The 19,872-nt window shown below is 36.9% G+C and overlaps 1 protein-coding gene and 1 long non-coding RNA gene across 2 annotated transcripts; one reads left to right on the top strand and one right to left on the bottom strand.

The window, feature by feature from the left end:
• Window positions 1–5,357: 5,357 nt before the first annotated feature.
• LOC147504865 (uncharacterized) lies at window positions 5,358–6,353 on the top strand. The gene is made up of 3 exons (XR_015220472.1): window positions 5,358–5,501; window positions 5,778–6,019; window positions 6,284–6,353. It is a non-coding gene; the product is annotated as an uncharacterized LOC147504865 (long non-coding RNA).
• Window positions 6,354–12,800: 6,447 nt separating this feature from the next.
• LOC147504864 (phosphoinositide phosphatase SAC8-like) lies at window positions 12,801–18,943 on the bottom strand. Its single transcript, XM_086605384.1, has 16 exons — window positions 18,697–18,943; window positions 18,498–18,596; window positions 17,037–17,077; window positions 16,889–16,945; window positions 16,791–16,801; window positions 16,399–16,567; window positions 16,114–16,205; window positions 15,450–15,464; window positions 15,204–15,240; window positions 15,001–15,057; window positions 14,843–14,888; window positions 14,616–14,666; window positions 14,410–14,516; window positions 13,914–14,000; window positions 13,744–13,821; window positions 12,801–12,906 (listed from the first exon to the last, which is right to left on the bottom strand). Exons 1-16 carry the CDS (start codon window positions 18,941–18,943, stop codon window positions 12,838–12,840), a joined length of 1,263 nt encoding a protein of 420 aa, XP_086461510.1. The 3' UTR covers window positions 12,801–12,837.
• Between the last annotated feature and the right edge of the window lie 929 nt (window positions 18,944–19,872).

Genomic DNA, 19,872 nt, shown 5'->3' with positions numbered 1-19,872 from the left:
CGGACAAAATTTAAATTAACTTGAAATTTAAATAACAACCAAATACATAATCCAATACTAACTACTTAACTAAACAACTGGGAATCAAATTCTACTAAAAACAGGGAAATTTCCTAAACAAAAATAATCTAATCAACAACTAGCCACGAGATGAGGATGGCCAGAGCCATCCGTCCTACGTCGACGACGCTCATGCCTGCCAGAGTCAGCGGAAGAAGAACCCTCATGAGGTGGCAGGCATCATAGACATAGAACTTCTACTTGAAACGTGCGCTGTTACTCCATAAAGACATCCATGGCTTCCCAACGCTCTGTATCTCTCTGGACTAGTGTTTCCATGTTATCTTGGATGTCTTGGTGACTATCACTGAGCAACTGAATATTCTGCTGCAGCTTAGCTTGGTTATTGAGAACGGTACCCTACCTAGTCTGAATAGTCTCATATAGGTCATTCAGAGAATGTTGACCTGTACGAATCGTCTCATACTGAGTATGAAGAGTTCACAGGACACGATGAAGTAACGATATGCGGGCTACATCCGTAGTAGCCCTTTCCAAAGCATCCACATCAAAACACGTCGTGTCGTCCTCATCCGGTCCCGTCTCAACACCCCTAACCTCCGGCAAATTCCAATCCCTCTGAATACATTCCCTATAGATACGTGCATTTTCATGCAACTTCAAATTAATCTTACCAGTCTTCGGAACACATCCCTAATGCATCATAACTTTCGTAATCAATGTAGGGAAGCCGGCGGTAAATTTACCAACTGCTCTAATCTCACTTAACAAAAAGTCAAGGATGCAAAACTCATACCTCTTTTTCTGCATGAGCTAGAGAATGTGCAGACAATTCAAATTGATGTCACTTACTTTTGTGGTGGCAATCATATTTCTACCAACCCACTGAGTACAACTAGCTGGTTTCGTCTCAGAGACGTCTGACGAACATAATGCGAGTTCGGATTGTAAGCTCCTTCCAAGACAGTCTCCGTCATCAACAGACCAATTCCACCAAACTGAGATTCCTACATTGTGATTACAATGGGTCTTTGATTAATGCCAGTAATCTCCGACAACACTGCTGTAGTCAATTCCCTCCGACTACCATTCACCTTCACAAAAATCTGACGACCATCAATCTCCCTCTTCTTATGAAAATCACACACCAAATCAGTGTGATAAAAATCTTTCAGAGAATACCACAACCCTTCCCACTTCCTATAATGCATTTCGTGACAAAAGAAGGGTGAAAATTGGCCAAAAGTAAAAACTTGTTTTGGAAGAATCTTTGGGGTTTGAGGAGCCATTGGGTTTTGGATTTCGAAATTGGGGTGAATGCAAGGTGGGGGAGAGTGAACTAAACACTCGATGCAATTTTGGATAAGGTTTGTGTAGAGGTTAAGTCGGCGGCTTCAAGTTTAAATTTGGACGCGCGGCGTGTCTTTAAGGTTTTCTGGGTAAAGGTTGTTCTTGCATTATGGAGGCGGAGAGAAACCAAAAATTGCGATTTGGTTTTTAAAAGGTGGTCACGTGCCAGTCACGTGACCGCATAGGATTAAATTTGTTTGGGCCCAAGCCCAAAACAATTCCTGTAATGCCCATCCTGTTTTATGTCTCGTAAAACTTAAAACTAAAATTTTCGATTCATTAATGGTCTGATTTTTGCGAATGAGCTATGAAAACGATTAGCATAGAAATTGCAATCCAATGATCTATATCAAACTCAAATCTAACAGTGGTTGACATATAAGAATATGGAAAATGCCTCAAAGTGCATGAATGACATAAGTTATGTGATCAAAAGAAATCTAAATATATAGATAGTGCCAACCCGAATAAAATTATGACTAAACGGCATAAAAAACAAGAATAAGAAGTTGAGTGATCAAGAAAGGGAAAGAACAACACCCCACCCATAAACAAATTTTTGAAAACATAGTTTAGAAAATTTGTTTTAAAAACGTGGGTATTTTAAAGTTAGATTCCCGAGACTTGCTAGATTACTGTTTATAGGATTTTAATATTTTTATTATTGTTCATATGGCTAAGGTTTAATAGAAAGGAAAACAATAAAACAAAAATGACATAATTCACTCCATAGAGAAACATGACTAAAAAACCGAGAAAATATGCAAGAGTGGAAAACGTGATTTATGTTAAATGTGGACTTAGGATCCGGTACTTATAGCCACACACTCCAAAGGGAGGGCTCGATTACCTTAATGGTGCACCTACCAATATATGGAAATGAAAGGAAGTACACCAAACATCAAAGATCAGTCCTTATAGACAGGGTCCTGTAGAAAGACATCCTCCACATCTGGGGACATTAACTCGTAAAAATGTTTTAAACATTGGCCATTAACTTGAAAGGTATTGTTGTCCTTGGGATTGACAAAGGTGATTTCCCCGTAAGGGGTGACTTCAGTAACCAGAAAAGGACCAGACCAACGGGTTTTTAATTTTCCTAGGAAAATATGCAAACGGGAGTTGTAAAGCAAAACCTTTTGACCAACCACAAACTCTTTACGCAAAATTTGTTTATCATGAACACGTTTTATGTAAGCTTTATAATCCTTCGCGAGATCATAAAAATCGTTACGGATTTCTTCAAGCTCATTTAATTGTAATTTGCACTTGACACCCGCCTCATCAATATTGAAGTTAAGGTTTTTTATAGCCCACATAGCACGGTGCTCCAATTCAACTGGCAAGTGACAAGGTTTTTCAAACACAAGTCTAAAGGGAGACATTCCTATAGGAGTTAAATGCTTAGACCAATCTTTTCGATCAGGATTGACTGTCATTTCTAATATTTTTTTTAATTTCCCTATTAGAGACTTCTATTTGGCCACTAGTTTGTGGATGATAAGGAGTTGCCACCTTATAGGTAACTCCGTACTTCTTAACTAACGGAGCAATAATTCTATTGCAAAAATGCGTTCCACCATCATTGATGATGGCTTTAGGGATGCAAAAATGACAGAAAATGTATTCCTTAACAAAAAAACACAACTATCTTATGGTCATTGCTACGGCAAGCCGCCCTCTATCCATTTGGAAACGTAGTCCACGGCAACAAGAATATAAATAAAATTGTGGGAAATAGAAAAAAGACTGATGAAATCAATGCCCCATACATCAAAAAAATTTACTACCATAATGGGATTTAAAGGCATCATATTACGTTTAGTGATATGCCCAAGTTGTTGGCAGCGAACACACGTCTTGTAGTGAACTTGGGGATCTTTAAAAAGGGTAGGCCAATAAAAACCACATTGCAGAACTTTAGTTGCCGTTTTCATACCACTAAAATGGCCACCACATTCTTTGTCATGGCAGAAGGATAAAACCTCATTATATTCCCACTGGGGAATACAACGACGAATAATCTGATCCTCACAATACTTAAAAAGGTAGGGCTCATCATAATAGTATATCTTAACTTTAGCCAAAAATCTTTTACGTTCATTTTGTGACCAAACATCAAGAATAATATCAGAAGCTAAATAATTCACAATGTTGGCATACCAAGGTGCAGAAAAAATAGAATAAAGATGCTCATCAGGAAAAGAATCAAGTATGGACTCATAATCACTATCACTGTCATTGGTTAGTCAAGATAAGTGATCGGCAACTATATTTTCGACCCCTCGTTTATCCTTAATTTCTAAGGTGAACTCTTGCAGGAGAAGAATCCATCGGATCAATCTCTGTTTAGCATCCTTCTTGGCGAGAAGGTACCTAAGAGCTGCATGGTCCGTGTAGACTAAGGTCTTTGTACCAACCAACACTACACCAGAATGGTCAATTCCTAACAGACCACTTTCTTAATTTCTAACGGATATATCCGTTACTAACCTTCTTACGAATATATCCGTTACTTATCAAGTTTTTCGTTAGGATATATTCCAAATAAGATATTTTAATTATTTTTTAATATATGTTTAAGCGAGAAAAAGAAAATAAAACAAAAGAACAAAAAAAGTAGAGCATCTAAATGGTAAAGTTTCTGCCCGCAACCAAAAAAGAAAGAAAGTAAAGTTTAACGAGGAAGACAATGTTTTCCTTCTGATCTATCACTCGAAGAGGAAAGGCTCATCATCAGTTAAGAAGAACAGAGGTACTCTACCCTCTGATTTCCTTATTGTTCTTAGATTTAATCCCATGCGGTTTTCTTAAAATAGTGTTCATAGATTTTAGGGATTTTTTAGGTAAAAGGCGTTTCTTTTATATAACTTTAATGGTGGAGACAAGGTAAGCTCTCGCTCGATCTGTTTTCTCTCATTTGTCTAAATCTATTTTTTTTTTTTTATTTCACTTCTATTAAGTTCCAGCTATTCAACTTACCGCCATGCGCTTGGAGCACCAATCTATTCAATGGGGTTTCCTAAAAAATTCTCAATTTGAATTCCTTTTCAATCTCCAAGAGTATTACGGCAAAGAATTAAGTATTACGGCGTTGTGTTCATTGACACTACTTTAAGGGCATAATGGGGAGGTCTTCGGTCTTGCTCTTTCAATTGGTAGGATATCGACTCTAATAATTGTATATAATTTGCCTCTAGTTTCTTTTTGATTACCAGGCTTTGAAAACAAATTAGGGTAATGAAGATGTAGATGGGTTTTTTTTTTTCTCAGTACTGTAATTTGTTGCTTTAGTTTTATAAAGTAATAAAGTCTTTTAAATTTTTATCCTATTTCTGAAAATGATGAATAGTTAGGGATGTGATTATTGTGCTTGCTTGAATATATATAACCTGACTTTGAGTTTTCCTTTTGCTCATCAAAGTTACCGTAGATTTTGTGAACAAAGGATGCGGTGGTGTTGGTCGTTTAACTTTTTTTTTTTTTTTTTTTTTTTGTGAGAGAGGCACCATGAGATTGATCCGGGTGATTATAAGGATAACAATTTGTAGACAAAATGAATATTGTGTTGAAGGTGTTGATTTTTTTTTTTCTTTTCACTTTTTGAGTCTTTGAGTTTGAAGTTATTGAAGCCCCATTAGAGGGAAAATGCTAGTCACGACAATCTCCCTTGTTTCTTAGAACTTCAAGTATTCGACACTATAATATGCCAATCGGATCATTTAACATTGCCAACAAGATTGGTCGGGAGGATTCGGGACAAGAGATACAAGGTAAGTTGCAAAACTATGCAGATATAAACATTGTTATTGCAACTTGCAATGGCCAAAAACATTCATAAAATTTGAAATAACGGAGACTTTTCGACATATCATGAAAACCACTTTTATCAAGCAGGTGATCAACCTCCTTTTCTTGTGAGGAGTTTTAGGCGATGGAAGAGAGGTTACTTGTTAAGAGGCTTTTGTTAACAACAGAACCACAGGTGGAGATTTCTATAACGAAGTCAACCTAATCAGCAGTTTAGGGCACAAAAACCTGGTCAGGTTGTTGGGTTGCAGTTGTTCAGGACCTGAAAGTCTTCGTCTATGAGTTCCTCCCAAACAGGAGCTTAGATCAGTTCCTATTTGGTACTTTCTTAAACTTCACCTGCCTACTTTTAATTATATGCATGTGAACAAAGATGTCAAAATTCAATAGTTTAACTATGGTATATTCAATAGATTGGCCTGACTGCAAATTGTTAAAGTCTGAGATAACTGTGCATAGGACCATACAGAAGCGTGATTCAATGCTTTTTACACTTACCAACAAACTAGATTACCAATGAAACTACTCTTGTTGCCTCACTTTTGATAAATATTCTTAAAATGAAACTAAGTTTCAATTTTGAATCACATAAACAGCAGATACATCGATCCAGAGGAAAAACATTGAACTGGAAGAAGAGATCCAAGATTATTAAAGGCACAGCTGAAGGGATGATTTACCTGCATGAGAACTCGAAGATTATAATCATTCACAGAGATATAAAGGCTAGCAATCTCCTTTTGGATTCTAAGCACCGAGCTGAAATTGCTGATTTTGGGTTGGCAAGATCTTTCCAAGATGACAAAGGCCATATCAGCACCGCCATTGCAGGCACATTGTAAGTGGCATTCACTTTTTCAATTCAAAATAATTTAAAGATATATATATATGTCAGCCTACAAAATGAGTTAGTTTCCATAGAATCGTGTTGTACCACCTCTTACTTACACTCTCCATATAAAGATCATACATAATTCCATATATGTACGTACATGAAGAAGCAGCATTAGCACATCTCCTTTCATATATGTTTACTACGAGAATTTATGAACAAATTTATGTTTATAATGAGAACATATTAACTTTTTTTTTATATCTGCAGAGGATATATGGCTCCCGAGTATCTATCACATGGTCAATTAACAGAGAAGGTTGATGTTTATAGCTACGGGTGTTCCGATAGAGATTGTTACTAGAAGATGAATAACATGAGCAAAACCTCGATTACTCGGACATCTTGGTCACCGAGGTAAGCTTACTGAAGTCATCATACTAATAAAAACCATCATTATTGAAAACTTACAATGCTTTTCCCAACTGTTTCATTCAAGCGAAAGAAAACTAAGTTCAACTATTCAATTTGTTTATCAATTCATTGTCTAATCTGTCAGGGATATATTTTTGTCCCAACTTGATCTATAGCATTTAAGCATAATCTTTTATGTTTTGAAGTATTTCGTCTGCACCATTAGTGTGTGCGTGTGGTGTTGTGTCTTTGGGTGGAGCCTCTTTCTTTGGAGTTATTCTGCTTTGGTGTTATTCTGCCTATTTCTGCTGCCATGGACCTGCTGGTGCTTGCTACTGCTGCTGGGTGGAGTGTGTGCTGGGTGCTGTTGTTGGGTACCTGCCTGCTGCTTGCTGCTGCCGCTGCTGCCATGGACCTGCTGGTGCTTGCTGGTGGTGGTGGTGGTGTCGCTGCTGGTGCCCTTGGTGTTTAGTTCTTCTGTGAAGGGCTAAGTATCAAAAGCCTTTGGTACTTAAGTATTTTGTGTTTGTGTTTGCTAGTGACTAGAGAACTTTAACAGTGATAGAATGAGTGTTATATTCTTGAATGAGAATGATGGTGTACTTGTGCATTTTATGGAACTCGTATGTTCTTATTTGGTCTTATGAATTATATTTTGTTATTTTGGCTTACTTCATTTTTGTTTACTTGCTTTCAATTTTTGCTTGATTAGAACAAGTCTTGTTTCCAACTTTCTTTTCTTGTGTTGAAAAGAAACCTTTTTTGTTATTCATTTGTTGATTAAGTTTGTGGAATGTGTTCTTTATATCATATTTGCTAAAACTAGATGTGCATGGTGGACATTATTTGACCTAGGATTTATTATTATTTTTTTTAGTGGCTACAGTTGACTAATGGATATTTCCGTTACAAACAATAGTCAGTAACTAGCATATCCATTACTAACGGATATAACGGATATATCCGTTAGAAATGATAAATTTAATCGGGCCATCAACAATTGGCTATCTGTTACAAAGAATTTTAGTAACGGATATAACCGTTACTAAAAGTATTATCAGTAACGGTTATATCTGTTACTAAATTTGGCCTAAGTGAGAGTGACGCCCCAGAGCTAACGGATATAACCGTTAGTAAAAATATAAGTAACGGATATAACCGTTAGTAAACGCTTTTTCTGGTGTAGTGCAAATAAGGACCGAACTTATCTAAAGCATAAACCACAGCTAAAAATTCATTTTCCATAGTAGTGTAATTTCATTGCACATCATTTAAAGTCTTACTAGCATAAGAAATAACAGTGGACTTATCATCTAGTTTATGGCCTAACACAGCACCAACAATATAATCGTTAACGTCGCACATAAGCTCGAAGGGTTTAGACCAATCGGGAGGCTGTATAATTGGTGTAGATGTTAAAGCGGCTTTTAATATTTCAAAAGCCTTTTTGTATTCATAATTGAAATCAATGATGGCATCTTTTAAAAACAGATTAGTTAAAGGCCTAGCTAATTTTGAAAAATCCTAAATAAAACGTCTATAAAAACCTGCATGGCTTAAAAAAGCTCTAATGTCACGGATAGTCCGTGATATAGGTAAAAATGTTATTTTATCTAATTTGGCCTTATCTACTTCTATGTCGTCACTAGATACAATATAACCTAGAATTATTCCTTTCTTTACCATAAAATGACATTTCTCTTAATTTAAAACCAGATTTTTTTCCTCACACCGTGTCAACACCTTAGAAAGGTTAGACAAGCATTTACTGAAAGAGTCTCCATAGATAGAAAAATCATCCATGAAAACCTCCATAAAGTGCTCCACCATGTCACTAAAGATATGAAGCATACACTGCTGGAAGGTACCAAGAGCATTACAAAGGCCGAAAGATATTCATTTATAGGCATTTGTTCCAAAAGGACATGTGAAGGTAGTCTTGTCTTGGTCGTCAGGATCGATAATGATCTGAAAATAGCCAAAATAGCCATCTAAAAAACAATAATAAGCATGACTAGCTAGACGTTCGAGCATCTTATCTATAAAAGGTAAAAAAAAGTGATCCTTTCGTGTCATGGCGTTTAAGCGTCTATAGTCAATACAGATCCTCCATTTCATAGGAACTCATATAGAAACATATTCACCCGCAACATTACGTACAATGGTAACCCCTTATTTTTTAGGAACTACGTGAATGGAGCTTACCCATTTGCTATTGGAGATGGGATATATGATATCCGCATCAAGTAACCGTAAGACTTCTTCCCTGACCACCTCTTTCATGGCAGGGTTCAAGCGACGCTGAGGTTCGCATGAAGTCTTCGCATTATCCTCCAAATGCATGTGATGTGTGCATACACTAGGGTCAATCCCCTTAATGTCGTCGAGGGACTAACCGATTGCGGAACGATGTTCCCTAATCACCCTAATCAAACGTGCCTCTTCATCAGCAGATAACTGAGAAGATATGATCACTGGATGACTATGATCCGGATCAAACTGGATATATTTCAACTCAGCAGGAAGAGGTTTAAGCACAGGGGTGGGTGGGAGGAATGGGTAAAAAGGATTCTGGAGGGTCCTCGCCTTGAGTAGTGAAGACTTGTTTAGGTAAGAGGTATCCAAACTCGAAAGATGGAGCTACAAAATGATCTAAGATAGGAGTAGACTCAAAAAGGGCGTTGACTTCCTCTAAGTAGGAGTCATCGTCGAAGTCGAAACTTCCGAAGGAAAGGAATTAGTGCATCTGATTATCTGGAAACATATTGTTTTAATAATCGTGAGCTAAACTCTCGATCATGCTAACTTCTCCATCGATAGTCATATCGGGTAACAATTACATCATTTTGAAAACATTTACCTCAACAGAAAGATGGCCAAAGGACATGGACATCGAACCATCACGGCAGTTTATGAGCGCGTTGGCAGTTGCCAAGAAAGGGTGCCCTAGAATGATAGGAACAGGGTCATTAGCGAGTTCTGTGTCAAGAATAACAAAGTCGGCTGTGTAGTAAAAATCTTGAACTTTAATTAGCACGTTTTCAACCACACCCTTAGGATACTTAAGAGAACGATCAACTAATTGCAACGTCATTTTAGTTGGTTGCATCTCTTGTAGACCTATTTGTTTATAAAGATAATAAGGGAGTAAGTTAAAACTCACCCCCAGGTCTAATACCGCAGTCGTCGTGTGGGTATTCTCTAAGGTGCATTGTACAGTAGGACGACTAGGGTCCTTGTACTTAACAATTCCATTATGTTCAGATAGTGTGGAAAACTGTTTAGTTAAAAAGGCGTCTTTTCGAATGTTCATTTTCCGCCTAGTAGTGCATAACTCTTTTAGGAACTTAACATGTTATGGTAATTTTTTAATAGCGTCAAGAAAAGGTAGGTTTATCGTTAAATTTTTAAAAAATTCCCTAATCTCATCAAAATATGTATCCTTGGTTAACATGGCTAGTCTTTGGGGAAATGGTGGTTTCTCTCTATATTTAGCATATGGATCAATAGAAGACTTAACCTTGGCCACTTTCCTTTTGGGTTATGATTTAACTGGTACCTCTACAGGAGTAGGATCTTCAATTTCTATTTTGGTATCTAGTAAATTGTCATTTGAAATAACCACTAGTGGGGTAACAACGGGCATAGTTACGGCATTATCAACCACTCTACCAGAACAGAGAGTGGCGATGACATTTAACTCACCTATGCTAAAATTATCATTACTAGTATTACCGGTTACTTCAAAGGTTGTGTTTGGCGTTTTCAAATTTGGTATAGCTTGACCTGGAAACACACCTTTCGGTTGGGGTTTCTCCTGGGTTAACTGTTGTATGGAATGTTGTATGGATTGTAAAATTTGTTGGTTAGCTTGCATGTAGGCTTCGAAACGATCCGGTTGAGAAGGTGTAGTGGCCATAGGTGGTGTGACTGGAACTATCTCACGTTAATTATTAACGGGTGGGTTGTGATAGTTATTATTAACTAGAATGATACCTCTATTATTGTTATAATTATTTTAATTACCTTGTCCATTACCTTGTCTCGGTGGAGCTTGGTTGTAATTGTTCGCTAGCCTAATATTTTGATTATTAAACCCCGAAGGTGTAACTTGGTAATTATTTTGCCAACCGAAGTTGGGGTTTTGTCTCCAAGGTGGGTTATGTTCGCTATTAATGGAGCAAACATTGTCCGACTGTGCGGATGGTTGCTCATAGACGAGAGGACAATAGGAGTCGGTATGCTCAAGGCTGTAACAGAAATTACATGGAAGAGATTTGATGTTCATGACAGGAGCAGGCTTATGTTGAATAGAAATGGCTTTGACTTTTTTTATGAGAGATTTGATTAGAGTTCTAAGCTCGGGATCAGATTTAACCTTAAACATACTGGCAGCCTTAACTATAGAACAGGAATTAGCGGAGCGGGGGATGTCATTACCCCCCCCAGTTATTATGATGCTTAGATTGATCTTCTAAAAACCTACACTACTAAAAAAAAGGGCTTATAAGCTCAGCTAAAAGGTGAGATGTTAGAATTTTTATCTTGGTTTTCTAGGAAACTACAACCGAGGTAAAATCCACTGAGGTAATAGAGTTCTATAAAACCGGGATAATAAGCTACTGAATTATCTCAAAAGTCTGATATCTTATCTAAATATATTATCTCGGTTTTCTAAATAAAACCGATATTATATAGAATAAAACTGAGATAAATTGTTGATTGAAACCAATTAGTATAGAAGAAAACTGAGATGTTTTTTTATTGAAACCGAGATAATATCAAAAAATAACCATGATAAATTCTTTTGGAAAGGGAGATTGTTGGACAACCTTTTATCTCACCCTTTGTCATTTTTTGTTGGTATTGCTCATGACAATTAACTGGCAAATAAAAACCTGTCCCAAACCACCACATTCCCTTTCATATTCATAAACATACGCCAATTAACAAAAACAACCCAACATAAATAAATTCTTTGAAGAACTTATTTCATTAAGATAAGAAAGAACAATGTCAAACATGCATGAACTTAACTTTCAAAAAGTACTAGTGATCAGTCAATTATTTATAGAAACTCAAATATTGTATCAACTACTATTCTTTGAACTATAATAAGACATTTTTTAATCTTTCTCTATATATTCAGGAAAGGAGACAGATGGTTCCTGCTGAATTTCCTACTCAAAAAAAAAATTGAGAATCCACAACTCCCAAGGTATTCACGTCGGTCATCAGCTGTGAAAAGTTATAGGCTCCAAGACTCTCTTCATCAACTTTAGTAAGTGGAGACGAATATCCAAGATGGTCCTGATCCATAAGAGAAACATCATTTCTAACAAACTCATCCCCGTACCCCTAACTTCTGAAAGAATGACCAATGTTTATGCTCAATCCAGTTCCATCATTGTACAACAGACTTATGCTAGAGGAGTCTTCAGTCAATCTTTCCTTTGAAAATATATCTGACAGGAAATCCCGAGGGAATCGATCATTGATGTCAATAAGAATATCTCCACGCTTGGCGACCGAGGACTCAACTTGAGGTGCATCTTTAGTGGAGGCCCTTGCCTGAACATAATTATTTGATTGCTCAAGAATCATTACTATGTGTGTCACTGGAAGCTATCTCACCCCAATGAAGCTCTGGTAGGATAGATATAGGGTCCTCACATTGCTTAGAAGTTACTTCTAAGCAATAGAACTACACAATAAGAGAGAATATAAACAAAAGAAGAAGGGCAGAAAAATGAAGGGTTGAACAAGTATAAAAATGTTGCAACAGTGACCTTACCAGAAACTTTGGCAAAGCGTGGTCCCGTTACTTACAGAATCTCCATCTTTCTTAAACCAATCGACCTAAGAGCGAAAAATGTTGTTAATAAATAGACGCTTTTGTGCATTTAAAATAATATAATAGAGATAGGAATTGCAGAAATAACATTTGTCTTCATGTAGACGATGAGGCACCATTGACTCTCAGCTTGACTTTAAGTCATAGTTCAAAGTCAACAATATAGTTCACTAATTGCAATTCATGATGATTTAACTATCAACACTTTATATAAGAGCCTGATCGTATTCGGAGAAAAAGATGAGAGCTGATCAGACATTCAACTTACTTGTTGTTGGTGGTTGCCATACACTGGATAAGTCCCATATGCTCTGCCAGACGTGTTGGAGTCTGGAAGTGGGTTGCAGCATACCCATATCCTTCAGAAATCTGACTTCCATAATATGTTCCACTCCACTGATTTCCATGATTCACCCTCAACTGGCAAACAAACATAAAAGAAAAATCGCAAAAACTGATAACAGAGTGAAGATCAGAAACAGTGAAGAAAAACAGCTTTGTAACCATTTTGTCAGTTTCATTTTATTTTCCTTCTCTCTCTTTGTAAACAAGAAAATCACCTAATCTGGGGAACCTTTTGCATTTCAGTCGCAAATTCCATGCTTAGTTGACCTTCATCACCATGCTAAAACAATACATAACAATTACTATAAGTTAAAAACTGAGGAATATACGGAAATAAACCAATCACTTGATGACTACAGGATGAGATGACCTTTTTAAAACACCTACAGGCTCTATACTGGATACAATAAGTTAATAACAGTGCATACAATGATTTTCAAGTAGGATTGAACTTGAAAGTTGAACACTTGTCCAACATATGTCAAAAGTGCGAATTAATCGTGAATCAATGTAGCACAACTCATGTAGGAAGCTTTCGAACTTTCAAGAGCTCAAAACACTTTGTACAAAAATTCAAACCAAGTTGTTGCTGTTGATATGAAAAACGTCTCACCAGTCCCCTCATCCTTCAAAGGAACCATTTCACATCCAAAAGTGAACAATTCTAAATTTCCAACAGAACCACCTATATCCGACACAGCTATGAATAATGTTCAAAGCCTTCACCATCTAACTATCCCCAAATGATCCCAATACCACCATTCAACGGTGGTCACCTTAAAAGGAATATCACTTCTACCCATTCAACTTTTTCCAGAATTGTATCCTCTACCAAATCATTCCCCATAATTTCTATTTTAGTGTTCCCTCTCTTATCCAAACCAATCAACTAAAAAAACCATTGGAAAGGTAAAATAAAAGTCTGCGAGTGGGTATTTCAGAAAAGGGACAATAGTAGCAGGCAAAATAATCAATTGTTAAACATTGTATCCAGTTCAATTATGATGTTCACTGAAGGCTGATAAAACTTCACCTTTAATCATTTAAATTGATAAAGTTTGAAAGAAGAGGTAAATGACACAATAAAAAAAGAAAATACATGAACACAAAACCTTACTTTGTCAGTCAAATCAACAGCCATGGCCTCTCCGTATCTTTGAATGAGATCATTAAAATGGCGTTGAACGATTTTAGGCTAGAAAGAAAAGATTACTGCATATCATTATAGAAGCACTGTGTTGGAAATACTACAACATTCATATAACAAAAAAAAAAATAGTCACATACTGTTTCTTCATGATTGACGATTTTGATCCATGGCTTGTAGCTCAAATCCACGATTTGCTCCCAAAGAAGTGGAATTGATCCTCGAACCTGAAACACAGATTCTCAGCATCCGTTATGAAGAGAGGAACTTATCTATCCAGGAAAACACACAATGGAAATCTAGTATATCTTCTGTTGCAAATGACTTGCATATGTAAAGAAAGTTTGGAGCAATTTCTCATATGTGAGGTATGGACAACTTTATCCCAAAAAAATTATGAAGTCACCAATGCTTAAGGTGGAGCTGTTAGATACAGTATACATGTAGTTACCGGGAACCATTTCCCAATCAACTAGCGGTTTCCCAGAAGATCTCATATCGCAAATAGTTAGGAAACGTATTTCCCTAACCTAGGGAGCTAACATAAAGCTTTTTCTTCATTAAAATAAAAAGATTGCAAGATTTTACACTGTGTGCAAATAATAGTAGAGTTTGCAAGAGGTACAAAAAAAGTACCTGCAAAAATGAGTACCTAAAACCTTCAATCTCAAACAATTGCTCTGTCTCAATAAAGTTAGCAGTGTCCCCTTCAAGGTTAGCTCCTCGTCTCCACATTCTTGTTCCTAAAATTCCGCTAACCATGTCAAGATTAACTAAGTTTAGGAGTGCTTCTATATAGCCAGAAGACTTTAATGTATATCAACAGGTTTCACTCCTTGTACCTAAACGCCTTGTGCACCTCCTTGAGATTAAAGTAATTTTAGCAGGAGTGTCTTTAAGATTTATCTGTCTGATCACCAAAACCTAAGACTCGGTTAAGTGAAACAACTCTTTCTCGTGTGGCGATAGCTCCACTGGTTTTGACTGCAATCTTAAAGACCAACATTTATAGCAACTACAGAAGTACAAAAGTGGAAAACAAAATGCTTGGAATCATAACCAGTAATACTCTTTAGGATACTTCCTTGTACTAGAGGAATGATGAATGCATCAAGCTGCAAAAACAAAAAAAGAAAAGTACTTTTTTAGTCCTATATAAGAATAATTGCATTCTTAGCTCACCCATATGAGAATAATTTATAACTTTATACTAAAAATATGTATAACCTTACACTCGATTAGCTCTTCCAACAAACTCCTGTTCCAAACAAATTGAGGATCAGCCTGGTATGCATACCAAACGTTTGCTCCTCAAGCAAATCAATAAATGGTGAATTTATCATGTGTCAGAAGTGAGCACGGATTGTCGGGTTGAATGAAAGAAATTGTGACCGACTAGGAGACTGTTGCAATAGACTATACCAACAGACTTGTTTCCAAAGTGGTTTCCTTGCCTTAGCATTAGTTCTTGGAGTCGCATGTTCCACTTATTCACCTGTAGAACGCTTGACAATGAATGAAGTCGTCATTCAGTTGCATCGAATTAGGAAGCATCATGAAGGTGTTAGGAGTCATTTTAATCAGCAGCAGGGCAAGTTGGCCACTCTCGGTTGGAAGCAAAAAACGGGACTGTTGCCAGTCTTTTTAATCTGGCGTCAAATGGACCTAATCTAGACAGTCTAGATTGCAATCTCTATGCATCTCTGTTTCTGCCCCGGTGACGAACAATTAGGATGAATGATTTTGTAGGTTTCCTTTTCCTCAATGCATTTCAAGTTTTCAACTAATACCAAATACCAAGTGTTCCAAATTGTTTTTTCATTTAATAGCTAGATGACAGTTGTGACACATACAATTGCGGAAACCGCCAATGAATGATGTCATTACTTCACTGTTGGTTTTCTTGCCTTTGCTGTTCGAAATTGGACATCTGTAGTCTGTACGCATTTTGCATAGCAGCCACATTATAAAACCATGTCATTCTGAGCGTTGGCTGCCAAGCTACCAATAGTCCAATACCACTTTCTCCAACTAGGGCCACTTTGTGGAATAACACGAACAAAAAAACTAACAAAAATGAAAAGGCCTTAAAAGCCGAACAGGACAAGTTGTACCAGCGTCTATGAACAGGACATACGACCATCTCAATCTGACCCTTCATCAGTCATTTTACGTATTCAAGCATGCTAACTTCCCCGTTTCACCGCGATTGGTAGACATCGGTAGCCGTACACCATCGATCGGTTTGACACAATATACAGCACAGAATCTAAACCTAATAAGTGAAAATATTCTCATACTAGTTGCAGTCTACTTTAAAATACTGCTTAAAGGACTCACTTTAATGTAAGGTCTGTTTCATACGAATAATACAACCCCAGTGTTGATTCCACTGTCCTTAACAGGCTCATAAAGTAAGCCTCATCTATTTTCTGCAGAAAAGCATCGCTCGCTTCTTATTCAAATAATTGTCCAATCAAACTACAGGAACGATTGAATTTAAGTGCACACAGAATACAGATATAAACCTAGACTTTTGTCTCCCCCTCTTCTGAAAGGGAATTAAACCATGAAGTATGAAGTGGAAGTAAGGAGGCCTTTTTCCACAAATACAAAAGTTCTTACTTCTTGACAAGATGAAAGCCTCAAAATCCCATTGCAGGCCATAAACTTCATAGACATTACTCGGAAAACGGGGAAACCAAGATAAGTGCCAACCTCCTTGCGAGAAGTTATTACAAGAAAATATGTTCCTGTACCAATAGTATGGTTAAAAAGTTCTTTTTTCAACTGACTTCACCAATATGACCAGGTACATATCACCCCATCCATCTTACTAGAAAAATAGCTTAATAAAGAATCTAAAGTAACAATATGGCAGAGAGATTGCATTAATGTAAGATGATAAGAACTATAATAGCACACTAACCTAGTAGTCTCCCATTATACTATTGGAATTTTTCCAGTGGACTACAAGATAAAAAATTAACTAATATAAGGAATCCATCCAAACTTACCAGCCAGTAGTCTAATTGTTCCAACCACACCATAAATTATATAAACTTTATTAGTCCACTGGAAAGCCCAGCTCATCCATGTAGTTTTTCTCTAGGACCTTCTTGTATTGGTCCTCTAACAAGGACTTGCATTGCTTCCTGATACGAACACGGACCTGGGAAAATCAAACATCATGTGATCAGAATACAGTATATATAGAGGCAGCAAGATACAATTCTCTGTCTACCAAATAAAATACAATTCACTTGCAAATAATGCAGATTATGCCACTTATTCACTTCTCTGTCTAACAAATAAAATACAGTTTGAAGTGATCAAATGAACTATTGCGAATCTCAGTGACGAGGGTACTAGCATCGACTAATGAGCTGGTCAGGAAGCTTTCAAGTCGCAGAGTGAAATCAAACTAGCATGACTCCAGCTGCAAGGGTGCATGCCGACTGGAAGGTCATTGAAGAAATAAAAGGCCTTCAACTTCTATTGCCTAAACCTTGATCATTTCCAACTTCAGATATTCTGACAACAGAAATACTAAATGTTGTGTAACTTATTGTATGATGGTCCTGGTCTACCAGTGCACTTCATTGCAGTTAAGTATTAGTTACCTAAATGAAGAGATGCTCATTGTTATCAACTTCAGAATGCTCCAAGTATTGTGTGCAGGTGCACACCTCATGTAAGACTAAGATCAGAGGTTAAATCAAAGGAGCTTTGAGGTTCCAGTGTGAGCTTGAACCATGCAGGATAGGCCACACCTGAAATTTTTTATGTATAAGTAGACCTGTCCTTTTGAAGCATATTTATTGCATAAATTGAAATTAGAAGTTTGAACAAAGAAACTGAAGTCTACAAAACCCTACCTGATACCATCAGCCTCTCGACGAGTATCGTTAGTTCTATGCACACCACAACTTGTCTTTTACTCTCTCTTTCTTTTACTTCTTGCATGCAGCTTTCTTAATACGGACAAGAATCTTGAAGTATGTCCCTCTTAAAATGCTCAGGCTTGAGGAACTCCTTGAGAACGCTATAAAATGCATATATCCAAGTCAAGTTCACAATGTATGTGTGGTGGACAGAAAAGAAGATGAGGTTTCTGATATCGTTACTCTGTACAAGTGATTTCTCATTTAATCCGAGTCCGTTAGCTGTAGATGGTTAGTTCAGGAATGCTACAAAACTATATTTTGTCTTTGGAACAAAGAATCCCTCAACCAGAAATGGTTGTGAACAATTTCAAAGAGAACTCGATACTTTTCTTTTAAACAGAAGAATCATTCTACCGTAAACGCTCAATGTATTGTACAACAAAGAAGCTTCTGTGTTGCCCTAACCGTAAAGCTTGGTCAGTTAGGTTTCCTATCCATCATCGTCTCTCTTACCCTTTAAACATCACTTCACCTTCACGCCCGGCATAAATGTGTAATGAAAAAATGCTGATTGAAGAGAACTTTCATACTCGGATGATGATAATAGGATCAACTAATGAGCTGGTCCGAAGCTTCCAAGCGCAAAAAAAAGGTACCCTCCCACATTGCAATGGTGTATGCGTGTCTGGAAGATTATTGAAAATATAAGAAGTCTTTGACTCGGTGACTCTTCTTTCTTAAACTGTCATTTTCCAACAATAGGTAATCGATAAACGAAATACGATGTACCTAAGCCAAAAATTCTCATGGACCCAAAGACACGACTTCAAATGCTACCAATATACAGGCCACATCTCATGCAAGGCGAGATCAGAGGTTCAATTGACAGACTTCCAGGCTCCAGTATCAGCTTGAACCATGCAGTATAGGCAACACCTGAAAAGTTATGCATTAGTATATTGCTTCTAATACCAGTCTTTGTGAAGCAAAGAGTAAATTATTAGATTAGGAGGATGCTAGGACTACAACAACATACCTAAGAGGCTGAGACCTCTGCCTGTTTGGTAGTATAGTTCTGTGTAGGGCTCCATGAAGCTGAAGGGAGTAGAAGCCATATGGGGTGCGGCAAAGCGCTTTTTCAGTCTTCCTTCACGCCTGACATAGCTTTCTTGTGCTTTTTTGTAGTCTTCCTCCAAGGAAACAAAAGAGAGAAGAAACTGACCTGTATCAACATGCCATGTCCATGTGGTATAACTTCCAACAATTTCTTGACATTCCCGCATAGTTTGCATGGACATAGTATAGGATTTCCCTTACCAGCATCACATTGATCATCAAAACAATTAATACAAGCAATATGGCATACATAAATTCCTTACAAGAATTTATTTACTAAGAAAAAATTCTTATATGTCGAATACGAATAAAAGTAATAACTACGTCAAGTAATAAAAGTAATCACTAGCCAAAAGGTGATTTCAATAACATTTAACCTAAGAAAACTAATAGAATCTCCAAATCCTTGAAAGCTAGCTATCTCCAGAATCTTCTAACTGAAAGTGATGATCCAAAACCTACAAAGCCAAAATGAACACCTTAAAGAGTTTGACTTTATCATTTTTCCATGATAGGTTTGATTGTCAGCAAAACAAAGGCATACTATTTAGCAAATAATTTCTAAAAAAGAAAAACAATGTAAGAAAATACTCAACATGCACCAAAAGTCTCGCTCCCAAATGCCTTTAACCACTTCAAGTTATACTCAATGAGAATTGTTGAATAAAGTCAAGTAGAACCGAACGAAGGTCTCTTATTTCATCTTTGGTATATGCTGCTATCTTCCCCAACTCTTGGATCTAAATTAGAGAAGGAAAGAAAACGTAACTAATATATTATAAGGCATTAATATTCTAATTTAATTATATGACAAAGAAGTATATATGTGTTTACCTTATTTGTTAAAGATTGAGAAGGATCCCTAAGAAAGTGTCTCATAAACATCATAACGTAGTAGGCACATTCTACACCTCCTAGTTGTTTTGGGCACTACACAAAACAAATAATAAGATTAGTCATACTTACTTGGAAGGAAAAAGTAATAAAAATATATGAATTTGGCTTTGTTGACCTTGACCACTTGCCAATTTGGTCCTGCCATCATTCTTTTCCCTCCAGCATAAGTGAAAGCTCTAATAGCACTACAGAAAAAGAA

The sequence above is a fragment of the Coptis chinensis genome, chromosome 4, assembly GCF_015680905.1.
Source record: "Coptis chinensis isolate HL-2020 chromosome 4, ASM1568090v1, whole genome shotgun sequence".
NCBI lineage: Eukaryota > Viridiplantae > Streptophyta > Magnoliopsida > Ranunculales > Ranunculaceae > Coptis > Coptis chinensis.
Note: the sequence above shows the minus strand (reverse complement) of the source record. Positions and strands in the feature narration are given on the sequence as shown.

Excerpts from the sequence above, each read along its gene's own strand:
- LOC147504864 (XM_086605384.1), bottom strand. The coding sequence starts at position 18,943 with ATGCGGGAATGTCAAGAAATTGTTGGAAGTTATACCACATGGACATGG. Across the intron at positions 14,889-15,000 it reads AAGAGCTAATCGAGTGTAAG|CTTGATGCATTCATCATTCC; the intron begins GTTATACATATT and ends TTGTTTTTGCAG. Across the intron at positions 14,667-14,842 it reads ACAAGGAAGTATCCTAAAGA|ACACTCCTGCTAAAATTACT; the intron begins GTATTACTGGTT and ends TAAATCTTAAAG.